This window comes from Cynocephalus volans, chromosome 1, assembly GCF_027409185.1.
Source record: "Cynocephalus volans isolate mCynVol1 chromosome 1, mCynVol1.pri, whole genome shotgun sequence".
NCBI lineage: Eukaryota > Metazoa > Chordata > Mammalia > Dermoptera > Cynocephalidae > Cynocephalus > Cynocephalus volans.
Window position 1 is genome coordinate 56,036,896 of NC_084460.1, and position 22,394 is coordinate 56,059,289.

Consider the following 22,394-nt stretch of genomic DNA (forward strand, 5'->3'; position numbering starts at 1 on the left):
CCGAGCGTGGGGCTAGGGGCTGCTGGGAGCACTGCCCACGGGGTACCATGTCTATGGTTCAGAGGCTGGGCCATGGGCAGGGATTCCCGGCCCTGACCAGCTGGAGATGGGCCAAGCATCTGGCGCTACCTCCCAGGCAGAAGGATAAAGTTCCAAAGCCACACAGATGCCTGGCTCAGGAACAGCTGGGCCTTGGAGCTGGTGACACCCCCTTCCACGGAGGCTAGGACCTTCTCTTCCTACTCCAAACATCTCTTACTAGGGAGTGTTGAACCACAAACCTCCTTCAATGGCAGGAGCCATGCTAGACTGGATGGACAGATGAGTGGGTGGATGGACACACCCAGGAAGGGGATGAGTGGATGATGGTTAGTGGACGTTAGGATGGGTGGTGGATAATGTCTGGGTAAAGTGGAGGGTTTGGGGGCTGGGATGGGCAGGAAATGGATAAAAAGCACTGTGTGAGAGGAGGGGCAGGTAGAGCGGTGGATGCACAGGTAGTCAGGAGAGAGGGCATCAGCAGCCCCAGGGGCAGCAGGCAGCTGGTGAACAGGGACAGAGAGGAAGCGGAGGGCCAGTGGGAGAATGCTCAAGGGGACAGTGTGCATGGGCGGGGGCAGCTTCAGGGCCTGGTGCTGGCCCCTCCGCCTCACCTGGCACGAATCCCCATGATAGTTGGCAGGGCACATGCACAGCTCCACGTTGCTGGCTGGAGGCCCTCCGCCCACCTCGCTGGCCACCTCCAGTGCCACCCTGCCCAGGGAGACAGCTGAGGAGGTCTGTGAGAAGAGGGCACGGATCTGCAGCTGCTCCAGGCCTGCCAGCACCATCATGAGCTCCTCGCGGGACACAGCATTGTGGGTCTCCGTGTGCCGGAAGTTCCCCTGCAGGTCCAAGATTGAGACCTTGGTGGGGCCATACCCAGTGGGGCAGAACCAGCCCTCCCATAGAAACAGAGGGGCATCCAGATCACAGGGCAGGAGGAGGTTACACATAGAGCTAGAAAAACCGGTCACCCAGGTGCAAAACCAGCACCTGGATCCCCACCTCACACCACACACACTAATCAACTCCTGCTGCATTCAGAATTTAAACACGCAGAGAAAAGAGCTTGAGCTCTCAGAACAAAATATAAGCGAGTACTTTCTGATCTTGCAGAGACAAATACTTTCTTAAATGAGACAGAAACACTAACTGCAGATGAAAAATTGGTAAACTTGAGAACATTAAATATAACTACAGTTCATCAAAAGACATCTTAGGATGTGCTACAGACTGGGAGAATTGGCTGCTACTCTGAAGTCCCTAAAAGGACACGTGTCAAGAATTACAAAAAGCTCCTCTAAAAGGATAAGAAAAAGACTAACAATCAAAAGAGAGGTGGGGACACATAAAGAGGAGCTCAGAGGGAAGGGGCCAAGGGTCCGTGGAGCCACAGGCCCACTGGCCACCACCCCACCTGCTCCTGGACTCTTGTTCTCCATCACGGAGAACGGGCACAGCAGCGCCAGGCCCCTTCTGGCCTTCCCTGCACCACACTGGGGTCCAGGGGCCCAGGATGCCCAGGCTGGCTTCACTCACCTCCACCAGCTGCAGCTGCCCGTGGTGAATGTGCCCAGGTGCAGGGTATGCTGGCTCCAGGAACGTGATGCTCATCTGGTTGCCCTAGAGAGGCACAAGGGCCAGTGAGGCCAGCAACGGGGGTGGTCACTGTCCCTGCTGGCCACACCCACCACCTGCCATGCCATGTCCACCCCCCTCTACCTGCAGCACCACGTCCGGCCTGCTCTCTGTGGGGATGAACACATCTCCGCGCTGGGTCTCTGAGTGCAGTTCATAGCGGAGGGTCCCACCATAGGACGACACCTGGAGACAGGACAAAGGGAGGTGACCTGGCCAGACCCCGGCCACAGTCCCAGAGTCTGACAGCAGAGGTCTTGGCCCCAGAGCTGGCTGTGGTCTGGGCCCGGGCTCCCTCTCCCATTCCTTCTCCTAGAACAGGCCTGCAGGGTTCATGGCCACCCTCACAGAGCTCTCCCTTCCTGGACGTAACCTCACTGCCCCCTCCCAGTCCTCCCAGGGGTCCTGGCCATCCTCGAACCACCCTCCCCCAGACCTGATGCCCCTGCTCACCCGGTCCCCCAGGTAAGAGAGCGGGGCCTGCCAGTACAGTTCAGGGAAGGCGTCCGGCATGTGACGCAGGTCCGCGTAGAGCAACTCTGTACCCGCCTGCCGCTCATGGGGCACAACCTGCCGCTCACCGCTCAGCAGCACCCAGCCCTCCATGTCCACGAACTGGGGGCACACACGTGCGGGTCACATGGGTGGGCACACGAGTAGGCACACAGGCGTGCGTACAGGGTGGATGCCCACACATGCTGCAGGGCCCCATCCCATGTTCCAGTCCAGGAGACGTGTGCCCTCCCAGAGGTGGCACTGCTCTCAGTCCCAGCCCCTCTGTCCCCCATTGGCACACCTCCTGGCGGGTGTGGACTGAGCTCCTGCAGTGCTCTGTGGCCCCGAAGCAGAAGCAACGGGTACAGCCTTTGGGGTTGGCAGCATCAAGGGAGAAAGTCCCCAGGCGGCACTGGTCACACCTTGAGCCCTGCACGTTCTCCTGGGGGCAGGTGGGGGGAAGTGAGGGTCGGTCAGCCATGTGCTGGGCCCCCGACCCCCTGTGGCTCCCATCCCCTGCCCACTGGGATGATTCCCCAGAAGCTCCCAGGAAGCCCTAGCAGTCTAGGAAGGCCCCAAAGACACCTTTCAGCTGATGAGGCGGGGTGGAGGGGTAAGGTGGGACATGGGCACCCCTCACCTTGCAGTAACACTGGCCTGTGAGGGGGTCGCACACACCGGGCACTGTGCCCCCCTCGTGACAGTCACAGGGGCGGCAGCTGGGGTAGCCATGGAAGCCTGGAGCACAAGTGTCACAGCGGCGCCCAGCCACGTTGGGTCTGCACCTGTGAGTGGGGGCAGGAGTTGGCTGGGTGTCCCTCCACCCCTGGTCACTCGGGCTGAGGCGAGAGCCCGCAGGCGTCCCCCGCCCGGGTGGTGTCCAAGAACTGAAGGAGACCACGAATGGGGGCAGGGTAGGCACCAGGACCCGCTTGTGAACGGAAATGCTGGCTCTGGAGACCCCACTTTGGGCTCTCACTTGCACTGGCCGCTGTCCACGTCGCAGGTTGGGTCCATGAGCTCCTGAACACCAGGCCCTGAGCAGTTGCATGCCTCACAGCCCACCACAGGGTGGCAGCCGAATGTCTGGGGCTGGCAGACAAGGCAGTCAGGTGGGATGGTGCGCGGCGGGCAGATGCACTGGCCCGTGAGCTCGTCGCAGAGGCGGGCACCGCAGTCGCAGGCTGTGGGGATCAGGCACAAGGCAGGGACCCCTGTGCTCTCCTCCCGCCCGACTCAGAGGCCCAACTGCAGCCCTGGGGATGTGGCCATGGGGGAAGGGTCCAGGCTAGGGACCCCCTGCCCAGGTTCCACCCAGCCCAGGCCCCTGAGTCTCAGGCTGCTCCTCTGACATGGGGATAGCTGCCACCACTAGTCTCGTTGCTGCGGTGTGCAGACCACTTGCTGGCCGCAGGAACCTTCTATACAACCCTGAGCCTGTGCCGCTAGCTACCTAAGGTCCTCAGGCAGGAGGTGGCAGGGCTCATCTGCAGGCATCATAATGCTCTCCTGACCACTGTGTCCCTGTTTTCTGCTGACCCCCTTCTCCAGGAAGGCCCCCTGGGGATCGAGAGCCAACCCTGCCCCCAGCACAGGTGCCCTAAGGACTGGGGTACTCACGTCTGCAGTGGGGGAAGCCCCAGTAGCCGGTGGCACACCTGGAGCAGGCACGACCAATGACGTGGGCACGGCAGGGACACTGGCCCCCGAAGGGCTCACACGTGGGGCCCGTAGCACCCACTTCGTGGCAGCCACAAGGCCGGGCCCCATTGTTGTAGAAAAGGGAGAGAGAGGTGGCAGCATTTCGGCAGAACAGGGACGAGCTGCTGGGGCTACATGGAGGGGCAGAAGGTGAGGACAGCTCCCAGCCCAGACCCCGCCCTGGACCCCACCCCGCCCTGAGCCCGGCCCACCTGATGTGATAGCCGTGGGCAGCGCAGTGGCTGATGAAGTCGTAGGATTTGTCCAGGGGCTCCTCCTGGAGGTAGCTGGAGCTGTAGGCATCCTCAGGCACCACCAGGATATAATCCTAGAGGAGCAGGCAGGAGTGGGTAACAGGAGAGGCTGCCTCTCCTAGCCAGGTATCCAGGCTGCTTGTAAGGGAGGCCACTTCTGTGGTCACACAGGAATGTCGAGGAGGCTCCCGGTGTCCATTCACACCCCTGACTGCCCACCGCTCCTTCTACTTCCCTCTCCCAGACCCAGGCCCCACCTCCTCCAGGAAGGCCACCCTGACCACAGGGCCCAGGGGGCTGGTGGGACAATGTCTCAGCTCTCAGCTCCCTCCGGAGCCTCACACAGTGGGTCTGGAGGTCCCCAGGGGCAGAGGCAGCTGGCCCCTGGCATGTGGCACGGGGCTGGCCTCAGCAGGCAGAGGACGCACTCTGGCTGAGCAACCCGAGGTGGAGAGCCAGGTGTGAGGCCAGCCAGCCCCTGTGCAGTTCACCAGCCCTGGGACTTACCAGCCAGAGCCAGCGACCCTCGGGCACACGCAAGGTGACAGTGAGCTCGTTGTCAGTCACGTCCAACAGGGCCTGACCCTCACACACCACCAGGGCGCGGCAGCCGTAGCCATGTGGGCAGAAGCTGGCATTGGCATGGCCTGGGGGAGGAAAAGGGAGGGTCAGGCCCCCAGCACCAACCACCCGGCTGCAGGGCTCTGTCCTGAGCCCAGGCTCTACTGGAGACATCAAGGCAAGGGGGCACAGATGGGACAGCGACAGGGCTGCCAAGGAGCACACAGCCCTGACACATGCCATGGGCACACAATCTGCCCACAGAGGTCCACAAGGCCAGGCCCCTCCCACTGTGTCAGTGTGTGTCAGTGAGGTCATGCACGAGGAGGTTCTTGGGTCTAGCCGAGCCGGAAACAAGAAAAACCCTTGGCAACACGTGTGACAACCAGTGTCCTACAACCGACTTGTGATGCCCTGCATGTGACAGAGCACAGCAAGGAATCTTAATGTGTGAGGCAGACACCAGGGGCAGGCTTTTCCGGGAATGAGGGTGGGGAGGTGGGAGCAGCTGCCTGCAGCAGCCCCAGGGCACCCAGTTTGAGAACTGATAGCAGGACGGGGATATGTTGACCTGTCACTGCAGTGCACGTGATCTGGCCCGGTTGTGTGTGATGGCACCTCAACCACCCCCACCCTAGACACTCACCCTGCCAGACGCGGCCCCCATTGACGAGGACCTCCACGGGGAAGGTGGGGTGAGCAGGCTGGTAGCCGTGCAGCAGGAAGGCGTAGCGGCCCAGGGTGGGCACGTGAGTGGTGAAGACCACGGTGCCCTGAGGGAGAGGCTCCAGTGAGCGGGCAGGGGTATGGGGACGCCAGGGGTCCCACACTGGCCTCCACTGCTGCCTGTGTCGCCTGCCATGGGGCAGCTGGGGGCAGGGGCCCAGAGTCCTGCCCCAATCTACTTCCTGTCCCTCTGAGGCCGTGGCCTGGCCCGGGCCCTCACCTGGGGGTGGCGCAGCAGGGTGGGCTCTGTGTTGGGGTCCACAGCAGTGGGGGGCCGAGGCTGGGGTCCAGCTGGGGGTGCACCTGGTGTGAGATCTTGCGAGTGGGTCAGCGGGAGGTTGGGCGGCAGCGGCAGCACGTGGCAGTCCCTGAGGAGGATGGGCTGGGGCGGCTTCAGGAAGCGAGAAGACAGGCAGGAGGCCCTGGTGGGAGCATGGTGCCTGAGTCCCAGCCATCCCGGCCAGCTGGTCACTGCTGGTCACCCAGCCCTCCCTCCCCACTACCTGCTGGGGCCGAAGGCGCCGTGGTTGCTGATGCAGTGTACCCGTGGCTCCACAAACTCTGTGCTGAAGTTCTCCACAGGCACCAAGGTAATGCTGTGCTGCAGGCAGAGGGACCAGGTGCTGCTATGCCAGTGGGCCAGGTGGGGACGGCAGGGGGCGGGCAGGGACACTGAGTCACACAGCTCAGACCCCAAGGAGCCCCACACAAGGCTGGCATCCCAATGGGTCCTGCTCTTTGCATGAAGCCCCGGCCCAGCTACACAAGTCCCAGCCCTGGACGTGGAACCAAGTGACCGATTCTGGGGCCTGGAGGATTCGCAGCTCTTCATGCAACTGCTCCTCCTCCCTTCCTGTCCATCATCATCCCCCACTCCTTATTTCAAGCTCCCCTTAGCTCTGCAAGGCCAGGGACGGGTCCAGCCTTCCCAGGACCTGGCACAGGCTGGCTCTCAGTGAGCACAGACCATTAGTGGCATTTGCCTCCTGTGCAGTCCACTGTGATGCAGGTACTGGTGGGACAAATGGGACAAAAGGCAGTGTGACATCAAACCCTACAGTGAAGGGAAGGAAGGCCGCACCACGCCAACACCACAAACCCACCCTCGGGCATGAGGCGGCGGAAGACACGACGCAGAAGAGCACACTGCGTGTTCCACATACACAAAGTTCCAGAACAGGCAACCAGCCGACACCGCCAGTGCCGAAGGGTGGCTGCCCAGGCTGTGGCCTAGCCTGATGCCAAGTGTGTTGCTGTGCACAGGGAAACCACAGGGAGGGGGCTCTGGAGGACACAGGGTGGCTTGAGTGGACAGTGCGGTGGCGACGGTGGGCACCTAGGGTCCTAACACTCTTCTCTCCACTTTCACGTATGTTTAAGATCTTCTGCAGGAAGCTGACCCTGTGGGGGGCGGGCAGGGGTCTGGGGGTCTTACCAGGAAGAAGTGTGCTTGCTCGGCTGTTAGCTGGATGCTGGCCTCCGAGGCCAGGTGGAAGACGGCCAGGTGGTGCTGGGTGTCCCGGGCAGCGCCCCGGCACAGGGTGCTGGGGGGCAGGGGTGGTCAGCAGGTGAGGCAGCCCTGGGCCGAGCCCTCAAGCCCAGCCCCACCCTGCTCCCAGCTCACCTGTACGGGCAGGGGTGGAGGGTGAGTGCCCCCTGCTGGGGGGCCCACCCAGGGGTGTGCACGGCAACGCCCACCTCCTGGTGGGCATCCTCATTGGCGTACTCCACCACCAGGGCATAGCGGCCCGGCCGCGGCACTGTCACCTGGAGCTGGACATCCACCTGGGGGAGAGCAGAGGATCAGAGAGCCTGGTGGCCCCGCCTCCACCAAACTGAAGGCCTCTGCCCAGCCAAGGGCCTGCCCTGTCACCGCTAAGTCCCGGTGCCCAGGGCAGCTCAGGACCACCCTGTTGCCTCCTCAAGACAAGCCAAAAGGTGAGGCGGCTTGCCCCGTGAAAGACATGGCACCGAGGTCAGACACAATGTTCTCACCCTGTGCTGTGTCCTTCACAGCAAGAGGACCAAGGCCCTGCAGCACCCTCCTCTCTGTGGGGTCCCAGGACACTCACGTCAATGCCAAGGCAGGCAGCCAGTGGTGGGTGGGAGGGACTCAGCTGCTCCGTGGGGCAGGGCTGGGGTAGGCTGTTGTCATGGCGACACAGGGCTTCGGGCCCAGCGGCCGAAGGGAAGCCATCCAAGGGGAGGTGGGCATAGAGGAGGCAGCTGGGGGAGGGGACACAGGCTATGTCAGCACCAGGTCCAGCCAAGTCCCCAGCAGCCAGTCCTTGGAGGTAGCCCCACCCCGGTCCCACCGGGCAGGCCCTCACTTCTCCCCAGAGCGCTGGGTGGAGGGGTGGTACGTGCAGGCCTCGGTCACCCGCAGCTGCAGGAGGGCCGCTTCATAGTAGGCACTGGGCAGCAGAACCACGTAGTCCTGGTTTGGGGGGCAGGAGGTGGGTGCTGAGGCCTGTGGCCCAGGGCCACCCATCCCCTGTCCCACACCCTGCCTTGGCCCCTGCCTCACCAGGAGCACCCCTTCGGCTTCCACGAGCAGGACCCATACACCGGGGTTCAGCACAAAGGGCTCCCCAAAGCCCCTCTGGGGCACAGTGACGAAGGCAGGCTCTGTGCTGGGCGGGAAAGCCACAGGCTGGCTCTGCTCCGTGCCTGGGGTGGGGCAGGGGGAGGTGAGATTTCTGGGCTCAGCCCTCGGGCCACCCAGGCTGCATCTCTCCCATGGACAGGCTGGGCCCACCACCCACATGTGGGCCCAGAGGAGGTGGCTGGGGTGGAGGGCAGGGACAGGGCAGGACGGCCCAGTGACCCCACTCACAGTTGTCACAGGAGGCAAACTTGCCCTCCTCCCGCACGGAGACCCGCCCGCTGACAGGCGTGGGCCCACGGTTGACGTATCGGAAGACCAGCCGGAAAAGATCAGGGGAGGTCACATTCAGCCTGGCCATGATTCTGGGCTGAGGTGGATGTGGAACATCGAGGTCACCCTCCCTGGACATTGCCAGCTTGAGTTGTGACCTCACTGAGCCTGCCTACCCCACTCTGTTGGCCACACCGGGAACCACAGCCGGGCTCCACGGCCGGGCTCTACTTCCAAGCTGAGCCCTGGAATTGGGGGAAGAGGGTGCAGCACCCACCTGGATGGGTGACATTTGAGCGTAGCCCCTCCAGCTGAAGTTCTCGAACTCCAGGGGGTTGAAGCCAAAGCGCATGGTATGGCCCTTGGGCGTGGCAGCCTCCTCCAGCTCCAGCCGCAGGTGGTGCAGGTCAGGCAGGTAGTGGTCTCTCGCCGGCCTGGCCGCGGCAGGGGCGGTCAGGCACAGCTTGGCCACCCTGTCTGTCCAGGCGGGGCAGGCACTGAACCTGCGCAGCCGACCGGGATCCCCAGGGACAGCCAGGACCCATGTGGGCCTGTGGTGAGGGACACAGGGAGCCCAGAGGACAAGCTGCCTCCCCCAGCCCCTGGCCCAGTCAGGGGAGGGCACCCACTCGCTGCAGGTAGGGCCCTGGGTGTTGGGGCGGCATCGGCAGGCGCCCGTCCTTGGTTCACAGCTCTGACCCAGAGCACCGCCAACATCACAGCGGCAGCCTGCAGCGGGAAGGAGGGAAGTCAGACCCCCCCAGCCTCGGGGGCCCTTCCCACAGCCCCCCAGCTCAAGACCCTGCTTCGGCCCTCAGACAGGCCTCCTGGTCTCCACCTGACTTCTGTCAACAGCAAGAGTGGCTGAGAAGCCAACTCTGATCTTCCCCTAGGGGATGCCTGGGGCTCTCTGGACAAAGGGGTCCCAGCTGGGGCAAGGGCACTGGGACTGACCAGTGACGTCTGCAGGGTGAGGCATGAAGGACAGGCAGCAGTGACAGGCAGAGCTGCCTCTCCCCGCCCCACCAAGCTGGGAGGACCAGGGAGAGGGCCGGAGGGTGAGGGAAGCAGGTGCTCACCGCGGCAGCCGAAGTAGTCAGCATGGTCCAGCCCAAAGAAGCCGTCCTTGCATGCCGCGCAGGTCTGGCCGCACACATGGGGCTTGCAGAAGCACTGGCCGCTGCCCTGAAAGCCAAGGGAGAAGGTGGGACGGGGCGGGGGAGGGTCCCGGGAGGGTCCCGACCCACCTGCTCCCGAAGCCACAACACCGGTCCTCAGACTCACCAGCTGGCACTCGGCAATTCCACCCAGGGTACCCCTGGGGTCACAGCTGCAGCCTGGGAAGGGCAGAGCAGGCCTGAGGACTGTCGCAGGGGGGGACAGAAGGGCCTGGGCTCCACCCTGGGGTTCCCCAGAATTCCTGACACTCCCTCCAGGACAAGACAAACTTACGAGTGCAGCCCTCAGGGTTGCTGGGGCTCAGTCCCCAGAACCCAGGTTTGCAGCGATCACAGCTTGGCCCCTCTACATGAGCCCGGCACATACAGGGGGCCAGTGCCTGGAAGAGGATGAGACTGCAGGTCAGAGTGAGTCCCTGCCCTTCTACCCACAATCCCTCAGCTCTGACAAGGGGCAGAGGGAGCTGAGGCTCCTCTCCTGACCCTGCTTATGCCTGGCGGTTGCCTGGGGTGGGACAGAGGACAAGCTGGAGAGCCAAATTGGCCCTGAGGTTGCCATGGCAACAGAGCAGCTGGCAGAAGTGATGGGCTTGCAGGGTTTCGGACTTCTGGCTGTCTGTCCCCCCCTCCCGTCCCCTATACTGGGGGCAGACCCGGGCTAACCTCAGGAAGGGCAGGGTTGGCTGGGGCCAGGCCGGCAGGGTGGCAGGATCCAGCTGGGAGGAGAGAACCACGCCTTGGTCACTCCTCAGTGACTGACCCGAAGGCCAAGTGCTTCCCCAGGCCCAGCCAGAACCCATGTCCCCACAGGAGCCAGCACACACACCTCCCGTACGTGTGAACAGGTGTGAGACACATACATCCCTGATCGAGACCTCGCAGTGGCAAGGGCACAGTCATCCCCTGCCACACAGCACATGCTGTGAACACATATACCATGCACATCACATGACACTTGCAGATACTGTGCATGGCATGTGGACACACGCTTGTAAACAAGCATAGGAGCACACGTGAACACGCATGAATATTCTTCCACGGCATATGAATGCATGCACATGGACATGCCATCGATGACACGTGTAGCACACACACACAGTACAAGAACTGTGCAAACATAGAGCACATGGACAGTCACAGAATGCGCAGCACATGGCGACACGCAGGAATGGAATGGCAGAAAGGCACATGGCTTGTGAACAGTACCCAAACGTGTGCACACGTGTATGTGCATGCCAGCCAGCTCACCTTCGCAGTAGGGGAAGTTGTAGGCTCCAGGCTCACACGTGTCGCACCGCAGCCCTGTCACACGGGGCCGGCAGCTGCACTGCCCACTCCGGGGGTCGCAGACCGTGTGCAGGGAGCCGTCGGCAGAGCAGTGGCAGGCTGCAGGGTGAGGGCAGGGTGTGGGCACACGGTGGAGATGTGCACCTGCCCCTGCCCCCTCCCAGGGCACTCACGGGCACAGTCGGGGAAGCCGTGGAAGCCAGGGCTGCACTCCTGACAGGCGGTGCCTGTGTAGCCAGTACGGCAGCGACACGAACCACCCGCCCCACAGAGCTGGTCCAGGGCTCCCTGGGGGTCGCAGGTGCAGGCTGCGGGTGCACAGTGGCATCAGGTCTGGCGCCACATGGGTGGCCAGCCCCTTCCTGCCCCACCCTGGCCCCGGCCCAGCCCTCTGCTCACCATGGCAGTCAGGGTAACCGTGGTGGCCTGGGCGGCAGTGGTCACATTGAGGGCCGTCAAACTCGGGCCGGCACAGGCAGCGGCCAGCCTCATCACATCCTTCAGGCAGGGTCCCCACGGGGCTGCAGCCGCACACTGCAGAGTGCAGGGGGTGTCACAGGACCCGAGCCGGGCAGGCTCCCCCCACCATGCCCATGTGGGGGTGTCACTCACACTGGCAGAGAGGGAAGTGGAAGTAGCCGGGGGCGCAGCGGTCACATGCAGCCCCCTCAAAGCCCACCCGGCAGTTGCACTGGCCTGAGTCAGGGTCGCAGTGGCCATCTGCCACTCCAGGGCTGGAACACTGGCATGCTGCAGGGAAGAGAGGGGCTGGGCTCTGGTGTCTGCCATGACAGGCCAGGGCGGGGCGCACAGCCCAGGCTGCAGAAGGCAGGTGCACAGAAGGTCACATGCGTGCCCTGGGAGCCGGGTCTGCACGTGCAATGCCCCAGCTTTTGGTCCTTCCAGCAGGCATCTCCCTGCATCCCTGCGGCGCTGCAGTCACTGTCTTGGGGTGTAGGGGGTCTCAGGTGCCTGTAGACCTCAGCCGTCCCCACCTGGAAAACTCTCCTTCTCCACAAACTTGTTTTCTTATACTTTTACGCAGCACTAATTAGAAACTAAAAGAATAAAAATCCAAAAAGGGAAGGCTGGTGTTTTGGGAAAGCAGCAATGTGCAATGAAGTCAGGACTACCTACCACACCTGGTTAGTCGCTAGTTAGTTACCATAGCAATGGAAATGTAAAAACAAAATCGTAATAGACAAAAAGAAAATTCTAGTTTCTCTGTAAACAATGCTGGGAGTCAAGAAGGAGGAAAAAAGTGGGTGTTCAATGTCTTAACTTACACTTGAAAGGAAGGTGGCGAGTAGTAGTTAATTTTGTGACTGATGGAAATCACCGTTCAGTATTCGTCAGAAGAGTGAAGGTGACCACTGGCCAGACCCAAGCACAGAAAGGTGACTTGCAAAGCCCCCGCAAGAGCGAACCAACAGCAGCAGCAACACCCACACACAGACCAAGGCCAAAACCAAAACACATTCTGTTTCTCAAACTAGCAAAAGTCAGGAAGGAAAAATTTAAGCAGAAAAGGAGAAACAATACACTACGGGCAGGAGCAACCCCAAACTGACAGCAGCAGAGACCATCGATGTGCCAGGTTGAGTCTCCTTTTGAAAGGTAAAAACCAAAGACGTCAGTTGGACTAAAAGGAAAACCCAGCCAGTCTCTTGAAAGGACATAGCCTCAGAGAACACACATTCCTGCCAAATGTTCATGAAGCAATCTAAAATTGGCCATATTCTGGTGAGACACAAAGAAAGCCTCAAATTCCAAAGACAAAGGGCAGAAATTGTCAGAATACCAAATCTGAACACGATATAGTAAAACTAGAACTGAACGGCCACGAAAAAGAACAGAAGGGAACTCTCACCACCCAGAATAATGACAAACACTTTTCTAAGCAACTGAGGTTGACAAGAAAGTAAAAGCTCGGGTTATAGACCATTTAGATGAGAGCAGTCATGAGAACCCAGCATATCAAACCCTGCAGGATCCACCCAGCCAAAGCTATACTCTGAGGAAAACTGTGAGCTTAAAACCAGGATTTCTCAACATCAACAGAACTGACATTCTGGGCTGGTAACGTCTCATTGTGTGGGCATTGTGTCTGTGCACTGGGGATGTTTAGCACCATCCCTTGCCTCTACCCAGGAGCAGACAGTAGCACCCACCATCTGTAACAACCAAAAATGTTTCCAGATGTTGCCAAATGTTTCCTTTGGATTGAAATCACTCCCAGCTGAGAACCACTGCTTTCAACCTTTTTTTTTTTTGCTAATTAAGAGACTAAAAAGAATAAATAATGCAAGACACTATAAAAACAGTGATAAATCAAAAGAAAGTAGATAAAAAGAGTTAAAGATCTTATTGTAAAATTTACTCTTTACTTTATTAGGAAGCAAAATATCTCCCCCAAACTAAAGGAAAAACACCAGCAGATCTTATCAATATAACATTAAGCTATACTTTGAAAACCAATACATTTAACAAATCTCTCTGTTAGGCCTGATCAACAAAGAAGAGAAAAGAAAAGGAAGAATATAAAAATAGACAATAGTAGGTATGAAAGGAAATTTTAAAATTGCAACAAAATGCTGTGCATATGCGCCACCCATGGCTCACTTGGGAGAGTGTGGTGCTCATAACACCAAAGCCACAGGTTCGGATCCTGATATAGGGATGGCCGGTGAGCTCACTTGGGAGAGTATGGTGCTGACAAGACCAAGTCAAGGATTAAGATCCCCTTACCGGTCATCTTTAAAAAAAAAAAAAAAAAAAGCTGTGCATAACTTTATAACAATACATTTAAAAATCCAAACAAAATGGGCAATTTGCTAGGAAAATATAAATAACTTAAGATGACTGACTTAAGATGAGGAGAAAACTTACACAATAACCATAGAAGAAATTAAAATCTTAACTGACGATCCATTGAAAAACACGTTATCAGAACCTGGTGGTTTTATAAGTAAGTTCTATCAAACTTTCAACAAATAGATAATTCCTGTGATTTTTAAACTGCTACAGCATGGAAATATGGATCATTTCCTATTCCCAAGTATTTTACAAAATCAAAACGAGGTAGCACACACAAAAAATTTCTACCTGTTTCACTTATGAATACAGACACAGGAAACATGTTCAGCGCTGGCCACATGTTGGGAAAGACATTGATACAATTCACTGTGCAATAAATAAATTAAAAGCAAAGCACTGTGCCACTGCAGGGGATTATTTGGTGCTTACAACGGGTCAGTGGGGAAAGGGGGAATTTCAGTAGTTTACACCAGGGATTGTCGAGCCACAGTCCCAGGGCTCCTCTGCTGTTTCCCCAGCCTGCTCGTTTACACACGGTCTGTGCTAATTTCGAGCTACACCCCATGGAGGTAGACTTGAGTGATTTCCACAAAGACCGCATGGCCCTCAAGTCTACACTATTTACTGTCTGGCTATTTTCAAAGTTTGCCAACTCCTAGTTCACTCTATTGATGAAAAACTAATAAACATTTCGAAGTAAAAAAGAAAACCATCAAAGAACCAGTAGATGTTAACACCTGGGTTTAGGAAGCACCATGAAAATGTGACCAAGTCAGAGACCAAGAAGAACGACACTGGCAGATTTGCCTGAGAATTAAAAAATCTGCCCCCCCACCCCTAAAAAATAAGGGGCAAACGACCAGTAGGGAGAAAAACACACGACTTGCGAGAAATGGGTAACACGGTAAATATGGGAAGAGCTCGTCCCAATGAATAAGTGTGAACAGTGAAACACTAGAAAAACTGGGCAGTTCACACAAGAATCGAAAAGTCAAGAACACACAACCTTACAATGTCTAAGAAACGCAGCTAAAAACGATAAAATGCCAAATACAATGTACTCTAAGACCCATCAATTATAAACACACCATTATTTTATGTCCCACGATGAAAGGGGAAAACCCTGCCAATTGGACCATCAACCAAAAAGATGCATCCCAATTCCAAAAATATTAAAAAGGGGGCAAATGCATTTCTGAATCAAGGAGAATATGTTCTGTCAATGAAGCTGACAATGACAGATGTTGCTAGGTGATGATTCATGGCAGGTGTGTGCGCGGCCAAGGAGACCACACGCTGGTCGCTTGTTTCATTTTAAGAGAGCAATCTGGCAAGCCACAGCCAAAAATGCTCCAAAGCATACGTGTCTAGTGACCCCGACCATCTTCTAGGAAACTTTCCTGCGGAAACAAGACTTCACACAAAGCCTCATCTTCAAGAATGCTTATTGTAGCATTATTAAAACAAAAAAAAAAAAAAGGAAAGAACCTAAATTTCCCACAACCAGAGGTTGGTTATGCCACATCTGTCTGTGTAACACAATGAAGCCACACGTTGAAGGACTGTGGTGGTGGAAATGCACCTGCATGGCCATGTGCAAAGTTCTTGTCATTTGTCAGGCCGAGCGTGCACGCAGAGAAAGGTCAGAGTGCAAGGGGATTACTTGCAGGTGGTGGGATTCTTCTTTGACTTTATGCTTACCTGTATTTTGAAAGTTTCCAGTGTGCATATGCATTATTTGCATAAAAAGAAATGAACCAAAAACAAGGTGGCCAAAGTGAAATCCCTCCGTTCTGCAGGGCCTTCCCATGGGGCTGTCCCATGGTCCCTTCCTGCCCCAGTGGCAGCCCCAGGGCAGAATGAGGACCTCAGAGAACTTGGAGGACACTTACTCACAATCTGTCCAGCTGGCAGCACCTGCTTACCAGTGTCATTGCGGGAGGAGAGCACCGCTGTGGGGAAGAGACACCATGCGTGAGCCAGGTCTGCTGGCAGCCCCAACAGCCCCAGCACCCCAGCCACCCGGGGTCCCTCCGCACGACTGGAGATGCAGGCAGGATGGAAGTGTGCGGCCTGGGACTCCCCCCCACCCTGCAGGGCTTCCCAGGGTCCTGCGGGCAGCGATGTTCCACGGGATGCCACCAGCCAGCGCTCACGGTAGCAGAGCGGGAAGCCCGTGAAGCCCTCAGCACACGCGTCGCACTGCTCCCCCGTGAAGTTGGGCCGGCAGTAGCAGCGGCCGGTCAGGTCCTCACACGTCCCATCGGTGAAGTCCGACTGGCAGTTGCAGCCTGGGCAGGGTTCAGGGGACAGGACTCCGTGAGACCCCAAGCCCAGGGCTATCAAGCCCCAAGGGACAGGTTCCAAGATGGGGTAGTCTTTGCCTCCCCAGTCTGGGCAGTGGGGACGAGCCGTGGCCAGGCTGCCCAGAATGCAGCGAGGGCCCTGGGGATGCAGGGACTGAGACCCCTTCCCAAGCAGCCCTGGACTTGAGGATAGCCCCCAGAGCACGCCCCAAGGCTCAGGGGCCCCCTTTCTGGGCAGACCCTAAGACCCAGGACCCCACATCGTGCTGAGCCCACTCACGGCGACAGACGTGGGGCGAGTCGAGCGGGTGGTCCGGGGAGCGGTAGAAACCAGGCAGGCAGCGCTCACAGTTGATGCCGGTGGTGTGATGCTGGGGGCACAGGAGCTGTGGAGTCAGGGACGCCCGCGCCACACAGCACCCGCCCACACCTGCCCCTGTCTGTGGCCCACCTGGCAGTCGACGCAGACGCCCCCACCCTGATAGACATTGTCCCGGTTCTGGCTGGCATTGCGCCGGTCCACCTCAGGATCGTAGTAACAGTCATGAGCATGGCTGTGGCAGTTACAGGCTAGGAGAAGAGAGGCTCAGTAGTCTGCCGCCCCAAAGACCCTGGGGCACCTGGACACGTCCCATGAACCATGTGTGTGCATGCAAACACATGGGGCACTCACACTGGCACCAACAGCACACACGTATGCATGTGAGCACATGGGGCACTCACACTGGCACCGACAGCACATGCGTGTGCATGTGTGCGTGTGAACACATGGGATACTCACACTGGCAATGACAACACATGTGTGTGCATGAACACAAGGGGGGCACTCACATTGGCACTCGTTGGCACTGTCAGCAGTGGCCGGTCTCCAGGGCTGCTGGTTGAAGCCAGGGCAGCAGCGGTCACAGGAGCCCCCGCATGTGTTGTGCTGACAGGCGCACTGCAGTCTGTGGGGGACATGCAGGCATGGCGGTGCTCAGATCTACCCAGAGGCAGGGGGTTGGGGACATGGTGGGTGGCAGGTCCTCAGTCCCCACCCCAAGGGGCTTGTCCTCCTTGGTCATCACTGACCTGCCCGCTATGTGGGCACTAGCTTCCCTGCCCTCAGTTTCCCCGGCTGTCAGTCAATGAGTGTTTGCCAAGACCCCAGCGTGCTCCATGCCCCTGTGGCTCTGGCACAGCCTGCCCAGCCTCAGGGAATGGACACCAGGCAAGGGGAGGCTGAGGGGGCTGGTCTGACAGTGGAAGGAGCTGTGTTGGGCCTTTGCACAGGGTGCAAGCTGGGGAAGGAGTGTGTGTTAGTGGGTGAGGTAGGGCCCACGACAGGGGAGCTAAGTGGTCAGTACAGTTGGCCCTGCCTACATGTCAGCCTGGAGCTCTGGGTCTGTCAGGATTGAGGACTGGGTGCTGGCCATGGTGTCCATCTCACTGTGGCCGGGACCCAAGGCCAACCCTATGGTCTCCCTGAGTGAGCTCCCAAGGGAAAGAGTCACATTTACACCTCCTCTAAGGCCCAGATCTCACTTAGCAGGCAGCCCTGAGCTCAGCCAGACACTCCCACGTGTCCAGGGCACCTCCCCAGGGGCAAGTGGCCAAGAACTGCTTCCTCTTCCAGCTGGGCGTGGACACCAGGTCGGAGGGCTGGAATCCTGCCTGCTGTCCCAGTGGGCAGGGGGACAGCTGAGCAGAGATGAGGACGGAGGTTGGAGCCACCCATTGCTCAGAATTAACCAGAACATCCATGCCAAAGCCACACCCCCTGGCACACACCCCATCCAGGGTGGGGCAGGAATCACAGCCCCATCCCCGGGCTGTTTGCTCTGAGGCTGCAGGGCTGTGCATTTCCTGAGCAGGACTTTAAAAGCTACTCCTTGAAGATCATAGACCCAGAGCCCCAAATCACTGAGATCTAGTCCTGTCCCGCATGGGCAACAAAAAGCCTTGGGAGTCAAGACTGCTGTCCCTCAGAATCAAGAAACATTTGGAAGGGCCACATGCTAGTGGAAGAGGAGCTAGGAAATGAATTGCCAATCGGCATAGGTAATCAATAAGGAAGCTGGTCTGTCTTCACCCCAGCTCCGAGTTTCTATAACCAAGGGCCTGCAGCTGGTGTTTCACTTTTCAATAATGTATGTGGTCAGGGTATCTCAAATCAAGAAATTAATATAGAAAGTGGTGCCAGGCTGGCAATACCCTGGGGTGTTTAGAAAAAGCTCTTGCAAAACCACCCTGGAGCAATTCTTCCCAATCCAGGGCCCATGGGCAGCACACAGATAAGGCCCTGCTAAAGAAAACCTGCAAATAAACAACGTGACAGGGTCAGCAGACGCAACTGCAGGGTTAGACCCTGAGAACTTCATTTAACAGAGCAACCTAGAACAAACTAAAAGAATGTTCAAAATGATTATAAACAAAAGAGTCTAAAACATAATAAGTAACAGTCCTATAAAAAATAGGCAGATGTGGAAAAGTACCAATTGGAGTGTCCAGAAATGAAATTATGAAATTAAAGACTCAATGGATGGGCTAAACAGCAGATCAGACACAGCAAAAGAGAGATTTAGCAAAGTGGAGGTGGAAAAACCGTGCAGAAGACGGCTCAGAAGACAAAGAGATGGAAACCTTAAGACGTTCCTGTCCGGTGGGAATTCTGGGAGAAAAGGGGTGGAACAGGGGAGAGACAATGGTCAGAGAGAGATAATGGCCAAGAGTGGTCTTGAATGAGTGAGGACTCTGTTCTCACACTCAGAAAGCATGAGTTTTGAGCAATGTACAATGAGCCCAGTTCTCCACACCCACAGTAAATCTGCAGAACACCGAGATCAAAAAGAAAACCCTAAAAACTCTTGGCTAAGCTATCATTCGAGGTGAGGCACACAACCATTCTCAGACAATTCCGACAGACAGGGCACAGGACAGCTAAAGGACGCATCTCAGGAAGAAGAAAACAGTCTCCGGGAACGCAGGCAGAGGCAAGGGACGATGGAGAACAAAGAACCACAAAGGTGGGTGCCAGGGCAGATGCCGTGCGTGGACAGGAGCTGGCACTCATGGCCCATGTCATCCAGGGAGCAGCGGAACAGCTTGCCACGTTTGGACATGGTTAAGTCACACACACTTGCTGAAAAGGAAGAGCTGCCACTGCACAAAAAGAACCAGGGAAGAACCTGAAGGCTGTCCACCACTAGAAACAAAATACACACCTTCAAATCGAGGGAAGAAGGAGGGGTGAAGGAAGAGTCAGGATGGAGCCCAGCAGGCAGTGAGCACCCGCCACCACAGTGCCAGTGAGGTCAGGGTGGGGGTGATGGTGGATGTGGCACTGGGTGGGGTCAAGCAGCAGAGACGAACCTGCCCCAGGAACAGACCCTCCCTCCGTGGAGGGGAGGCAGATGGATGGCAGATGTGTTGGGACACTGGTGGGTGACGGTGTTGGTGATGGCACTGGTGTCTGTGGCTCTGGGAAGGATGCCCAGCCCGTGCCACCCTCATGCCCTGCGGGGTGGGCTGAGCTCATCCACACCCAGGCTCAGGTGAGTCAGGCAGAATGGTGCCGACGACCCAGCAGGTGAGGGCAGGCCCAGCGCCGGTGCCCCGGGCCCCGCCTCTCTTCTGAGGCCAATTTGGCCACCTGACAAGCTCTGTTCCAAGCTGCCATCGCTCCCGCGGGGCACTTAATATCACAGAGCAATTTAGCTGTGCTCAAGCTCCACAGCCCAAAGCTTCCTGGCAGGGACCTGCAGCTCCTGGGAATCAGCATGCCTGGGTCTCCGTGACCAAGCTGCCCCTCACAGACCGTTGCCACATTTGAAGGGGACCTGGGGTTCACGTCTCGGTTTGGTTTTTTCTTTAAAGATGACCAGTAAGGGGATCTTAACCCTTGACTTGGTGTTGTCAGCACCATGCTCTCCCAGTGAGCAAACTGGCCATCCCTATATAGGGATCTGAACCCATGGCCCTGGTGTTATTAGCACCACACTCTCCCGAGTGAGCCACGGGCCAGCCCCTCAGTTTGGCTTTGACTATGATGTGGGGGTGAGCTCCTGTCCTGTCTGGGCTTCATCCACCTCCCTATAGGTTGGGGTGTGGACAGAGCAGCGAGAGCCAGCAGAAGGCAGAGCAGGACCTCCGTCCACACGCACGAACTGGGGGCTGCACGATTTTCAGGTGATGGAAGTAGCAGAGTGAGCCTGCTGGGCTCCTGGTCCAGCACGGGCACTGGGTGTTGGGTCCTAGGTGGCATGTTTCCTGGCTGCCTCATCCAGAGCAGATGCTGTCGGAGCCGGGCTGAGGTCCCACCCCATGCCCCAAGCCAAGAACAGAGCCTAGCATGTGTTAGGAGCTCAACACACAGTCACTGAAGCAAGGAAGGAAGGAAGGGATGGAGGGAGGGAGGGAGGAAGAGGTGCACCCCAGGGCTGAGCCAGCACCAGGCTCCAGCTGATCACTGAGCTGAGGAATCCCTGGGTGCCTGGAGCCACTCAGGGGTCTGGCCTCAGGTACAAAACATCTGATTGGCTTGTTGAAGAAGCAGATTCCTGAGCTCCACCTAGAGTCAGTTGATAAGGTGGAGTCCAGGAACATGCATGTGCCAGGGCTGGGGCCAGGCTGCTGCCCATGCTATGTGGGGCTCCCAGGAGGTGGGACCTCCACAGTGGGAGGTCAGAGCCCTTGGCTGCCCCTAGCTGCCCCCAGCTGCGTGACCACAGTGCACGTCAGATGCTCCTCATCCTGGGCCTTGGCCCCTGCCTTTGGTTAGAATGAAGGTTAGGGGTGGTGGTAGCAGGGAGTGTGTCTTCTGTGTCCTGGGGGAAGGACAGGGAGCTGGGGTGGGTACCTCTAAAGAGAATGAAGGCTGCCTCAGCAGGGGATGGGCACACAAGGGGTGGGAACCCCAGGGGACACATGTGCAGCTTTGGGTCAATAATCTCCATCTCTGACTCCTCCTGCACAGGGCCCTGGGTGTACACTGTAGTGGCAGGGGCAACTGGCTTGGGGGTCCAGGAGAGCCCCACCTCTGCTGGAAGCAAGACAAATGACCCTGACCCAAGACAGGTCACCCCAGGGAGGCTCCACATGGCACCTCCCCTCCACCTTAATGGACAGATGGGGAAACTGATGCCCACAGGGTAGCAGTCAGTGCAGATCACCCAGAGAGCCAGGGAAGTGGCAGGCAATGGAATCAAGTCTCCTACCCTGGGTTAGGCAGGGGGATGACAGGGAGGAGCAGGGAGCCGCAGGTCTCACCTGAAAGGGTCCAAAGGGTCTTTGGCATCACAGACGTCCGCATGGCCGTGGCAGACACAGCGGCCGCCAATACTGATGTCTTTGATGCTGTAATAGTACTGCACCCATGGGCCCCATGACTCCAGGTGGCCAGGCCTGACCATGCAGCCCTGACCCACCCCGAGTGCCCAGGCTGTCCCCAGTGAGCCAGCTCCTCCTGCCTTCCTCTTCCCACCCGGGACCTCCCCATGTGGTTGGAGGCAGGCTGGTGGTACTCACCCGGCGGGTGACTGTGGGGTCTCGCAGCGCCTTGCCCATGAGGTGGCCCAGCAGTGTGTTGGTCCGCAGGAAGCGCAGGCGGATGTTGGTGGCTTTGGTGAACTCGCGCAGCAGTGGCGAGTAGGAGAAGTTCATTGCCCCTGGACGCCCGTTCACCAGGGACACCACAATCTGCAGAGGCATCGGGGGTGAGTATGGGTGGCTGTCAGCACCCGACTGCCACTATCAGACCATGGGACCCAACACCAGATTGCCCACACCCCCCGGGGCCCACCTCGCCGTTCTCCAGGGGCACTATGCGCGAGTACTCAGTGGTACAGATGACATCGTCGTCCCGCGTGATGCGCTCCAGTGTACGAGGCCCGAATCGCTCCAGACAGTCCCTCTTGGAGGCTGCAGGAAATGGCCTGGAAGGTGAGGGCGTGGACCTTGGGCCCAAGGGTAGTGCCCCTGTACTGCTCGACTTCTCTGAGCCTCATCTCTCACCCGCTGAGGGGGTTGCTTCCACTGGCCAGTGGGGTTTGTTGAAGAAAGTGCAGATGGCTGGCTGGCTGGCTGCCCCAGCCCAGCCCAGACACTGGGCTGGCATACTGGCTGGTGCCCCCCTGCGTGCCCACCCCTCTCCCTGGAACATGCCCAGAAAACGTGTCCTCCCTTGGATGGCCAACCACATCCCCTTCCTGGGGAGACAGTGACCAGGCCCACCCAATCACAGCATCCTCATCCCGCCAATGTCAGGGTGGCCTGTGGCCAAGGCCGACCGGCCACTGTGAGTGCCAGCACTCCAGCACTACCCAGGGACTGCCCAGCATGAAGCCAGAGCAGAGGAGCCAAGAGGCGGCACCAGAGACTCGGTGCCAGCAGCCCCGGACCAGCCACATGTGTCGGTGATGGGAGCTGATAAATTCCCACTGCCTTTGGGTCGCTGGCATGGACAGCCTTGACCTTCGCAGAAGCCAGTGGAAGGGCAGGGCTTGACGTCCAGAGACCCCGAGAAAGCAGGCCA

The 22,394-nt window shown here is 58.2% G+C and overlaps 1 protein-coding gene across 1 annotated transcript in view; it reads right to left on the bottom strand.

The window, feature by feature from the left end:
* The window catches only part of LAMA5 (laminin subunit alpha 5), a 48,141-nt gene that overhangs the window by 13,261 nt on the left and 12,486 nt on the right, over positions 1 to 22,394 (bottom strand). The window contains exons 4-41 of the mRNA XM_063092986.1: positions 21,663 to 21,781; positions 21,389 to 21,559; positions 21,131 to 21,228; positions 16,715 to 16,830; positions 16,335 to 16,453; positions 16,164 to 16,254; positions 15,734 to 15,868; positions 15,470 to 15,529; positions 11,563 to 11,706; positions 11,373 to 11,510; positions 11,160 to 11,294; positions 10,934 to 11,068; positions 10,722 to 10,859; positions 10,137 to 10,189; positions 9,748 to 9,853; positions 9,580 to 9,632; positions 9,375 to 9,480; positions 8,925 to 9,024; positions 8,573 to 8,729; positions 8,254 to 8,392; positions 7,945 to 8,087; positions 7,748 to 7,854; positions 7,490 to 7,643; positions 7,042 to 7,202; positions 6,853 to 6,961; positions 5,921 to 6,018; positions 5,638 to 5,839; positions 5,338 to 5,464; positions 4,638 to 4,777; positions 4,089 to 4,204; positions 3,796 to 4,007; positions 3,155 to 3,359; positions 2,816 to 2,960; positions 2,477 to 2,617; positions 2,134 to 2,295; positions 1,765 to 1,866; positions 1,582 to 1,665; positions 654 to 884 (exon numbers count right to left, since the gene is read on the bottom strand). Coding sequence (XP_062949056.1) covers positions 654 to 884; positions 1,582 to 1,665; positions 1,765 to 1,866; positions 2,134 to 2,295; positions 2,477 to 2,617; positions 2,816 to 2,960; positions 3,155 to 3,359; positions 3,796 to 4,007; positions 4,089 to 4,204; positions 4,638 to 4,777; positions 5,338 to 5,464; positions 5,638 to 5,839; positions 5,921 to 6,018; positions 6,853 to 6,961; positions 7,042 to 7,202; positions 7,490 to 7,643; positions 7,748 to 7,854; positions 7,945 to 8,087; positions 8,254 to 8,392; positions 8,573 to 8,729; positions 8,925 to 9,024; positions 9,375 to 9,480; positions 9,580 to 9,632; positions 9,748 to 9,853; positions 10,137 to 10,189; positions 10,722 to 10,859; positions 10,934 to 11,068; positions 11,160 to 11,294; positions 11,373 to 11,510; positions 11,563 to 11,706; positions 15,470 to 15,529; positions 15,734 to 15,868; positions 16,164 to 16,254; positions 16,335 to 16,453; positions 16,715 to 16,830; positions 21,131 to 21,228; positions 21,389 to 21,559; positions 21,663 to 21,781 — 4,952 coding nt within the window. The remainder of the gene's footprint in view (positions 1 to 653; positions 885 to 1,581; positions 1,666 to 1,764; positions 1,867 to 2,133; positions 2,296 to 2,476; positions 2,618 to 2,815; positions 2,961 to 3,154; positions 3,360 to 3,795; positions 4,008 to 4,088; positions 4,205 to 4,637; positions 4,778 to 5,337; positions 5,465 to 5,637; positions 5,840 to 5,920; positions 6,019 to 6,852; positions 6,962 to 7,041; positions 7,203 to 7,489; positions 7,644 to 7,747; positions 7,855 to 7,944; positions 8,088 to 8,253; positions 8,393 to 8,572; positions 8,730 to 8,924; positions 9,025 to 9,374; positions 9,481 to 9,579; positions 9,633 to 9,747; positions 9,854 to 10,136; positions 10,190 to 10,721; positions 10,860 to 10,933; positions 11,069 to 11,159; positions 11,295 to 11,372; positions 11,511 to 11,562; positions 11,707 to 15,469; positions 15,530 to 15,733; positions 15,869 to 16,163; positions 16,255 to 16,334; positions 16,454 to 16,714; positions 16,831 to 21,130; positions 21,229 to 21,388; positions 21,560 to 21,662; positions 21,782 to 22,394) is intronic.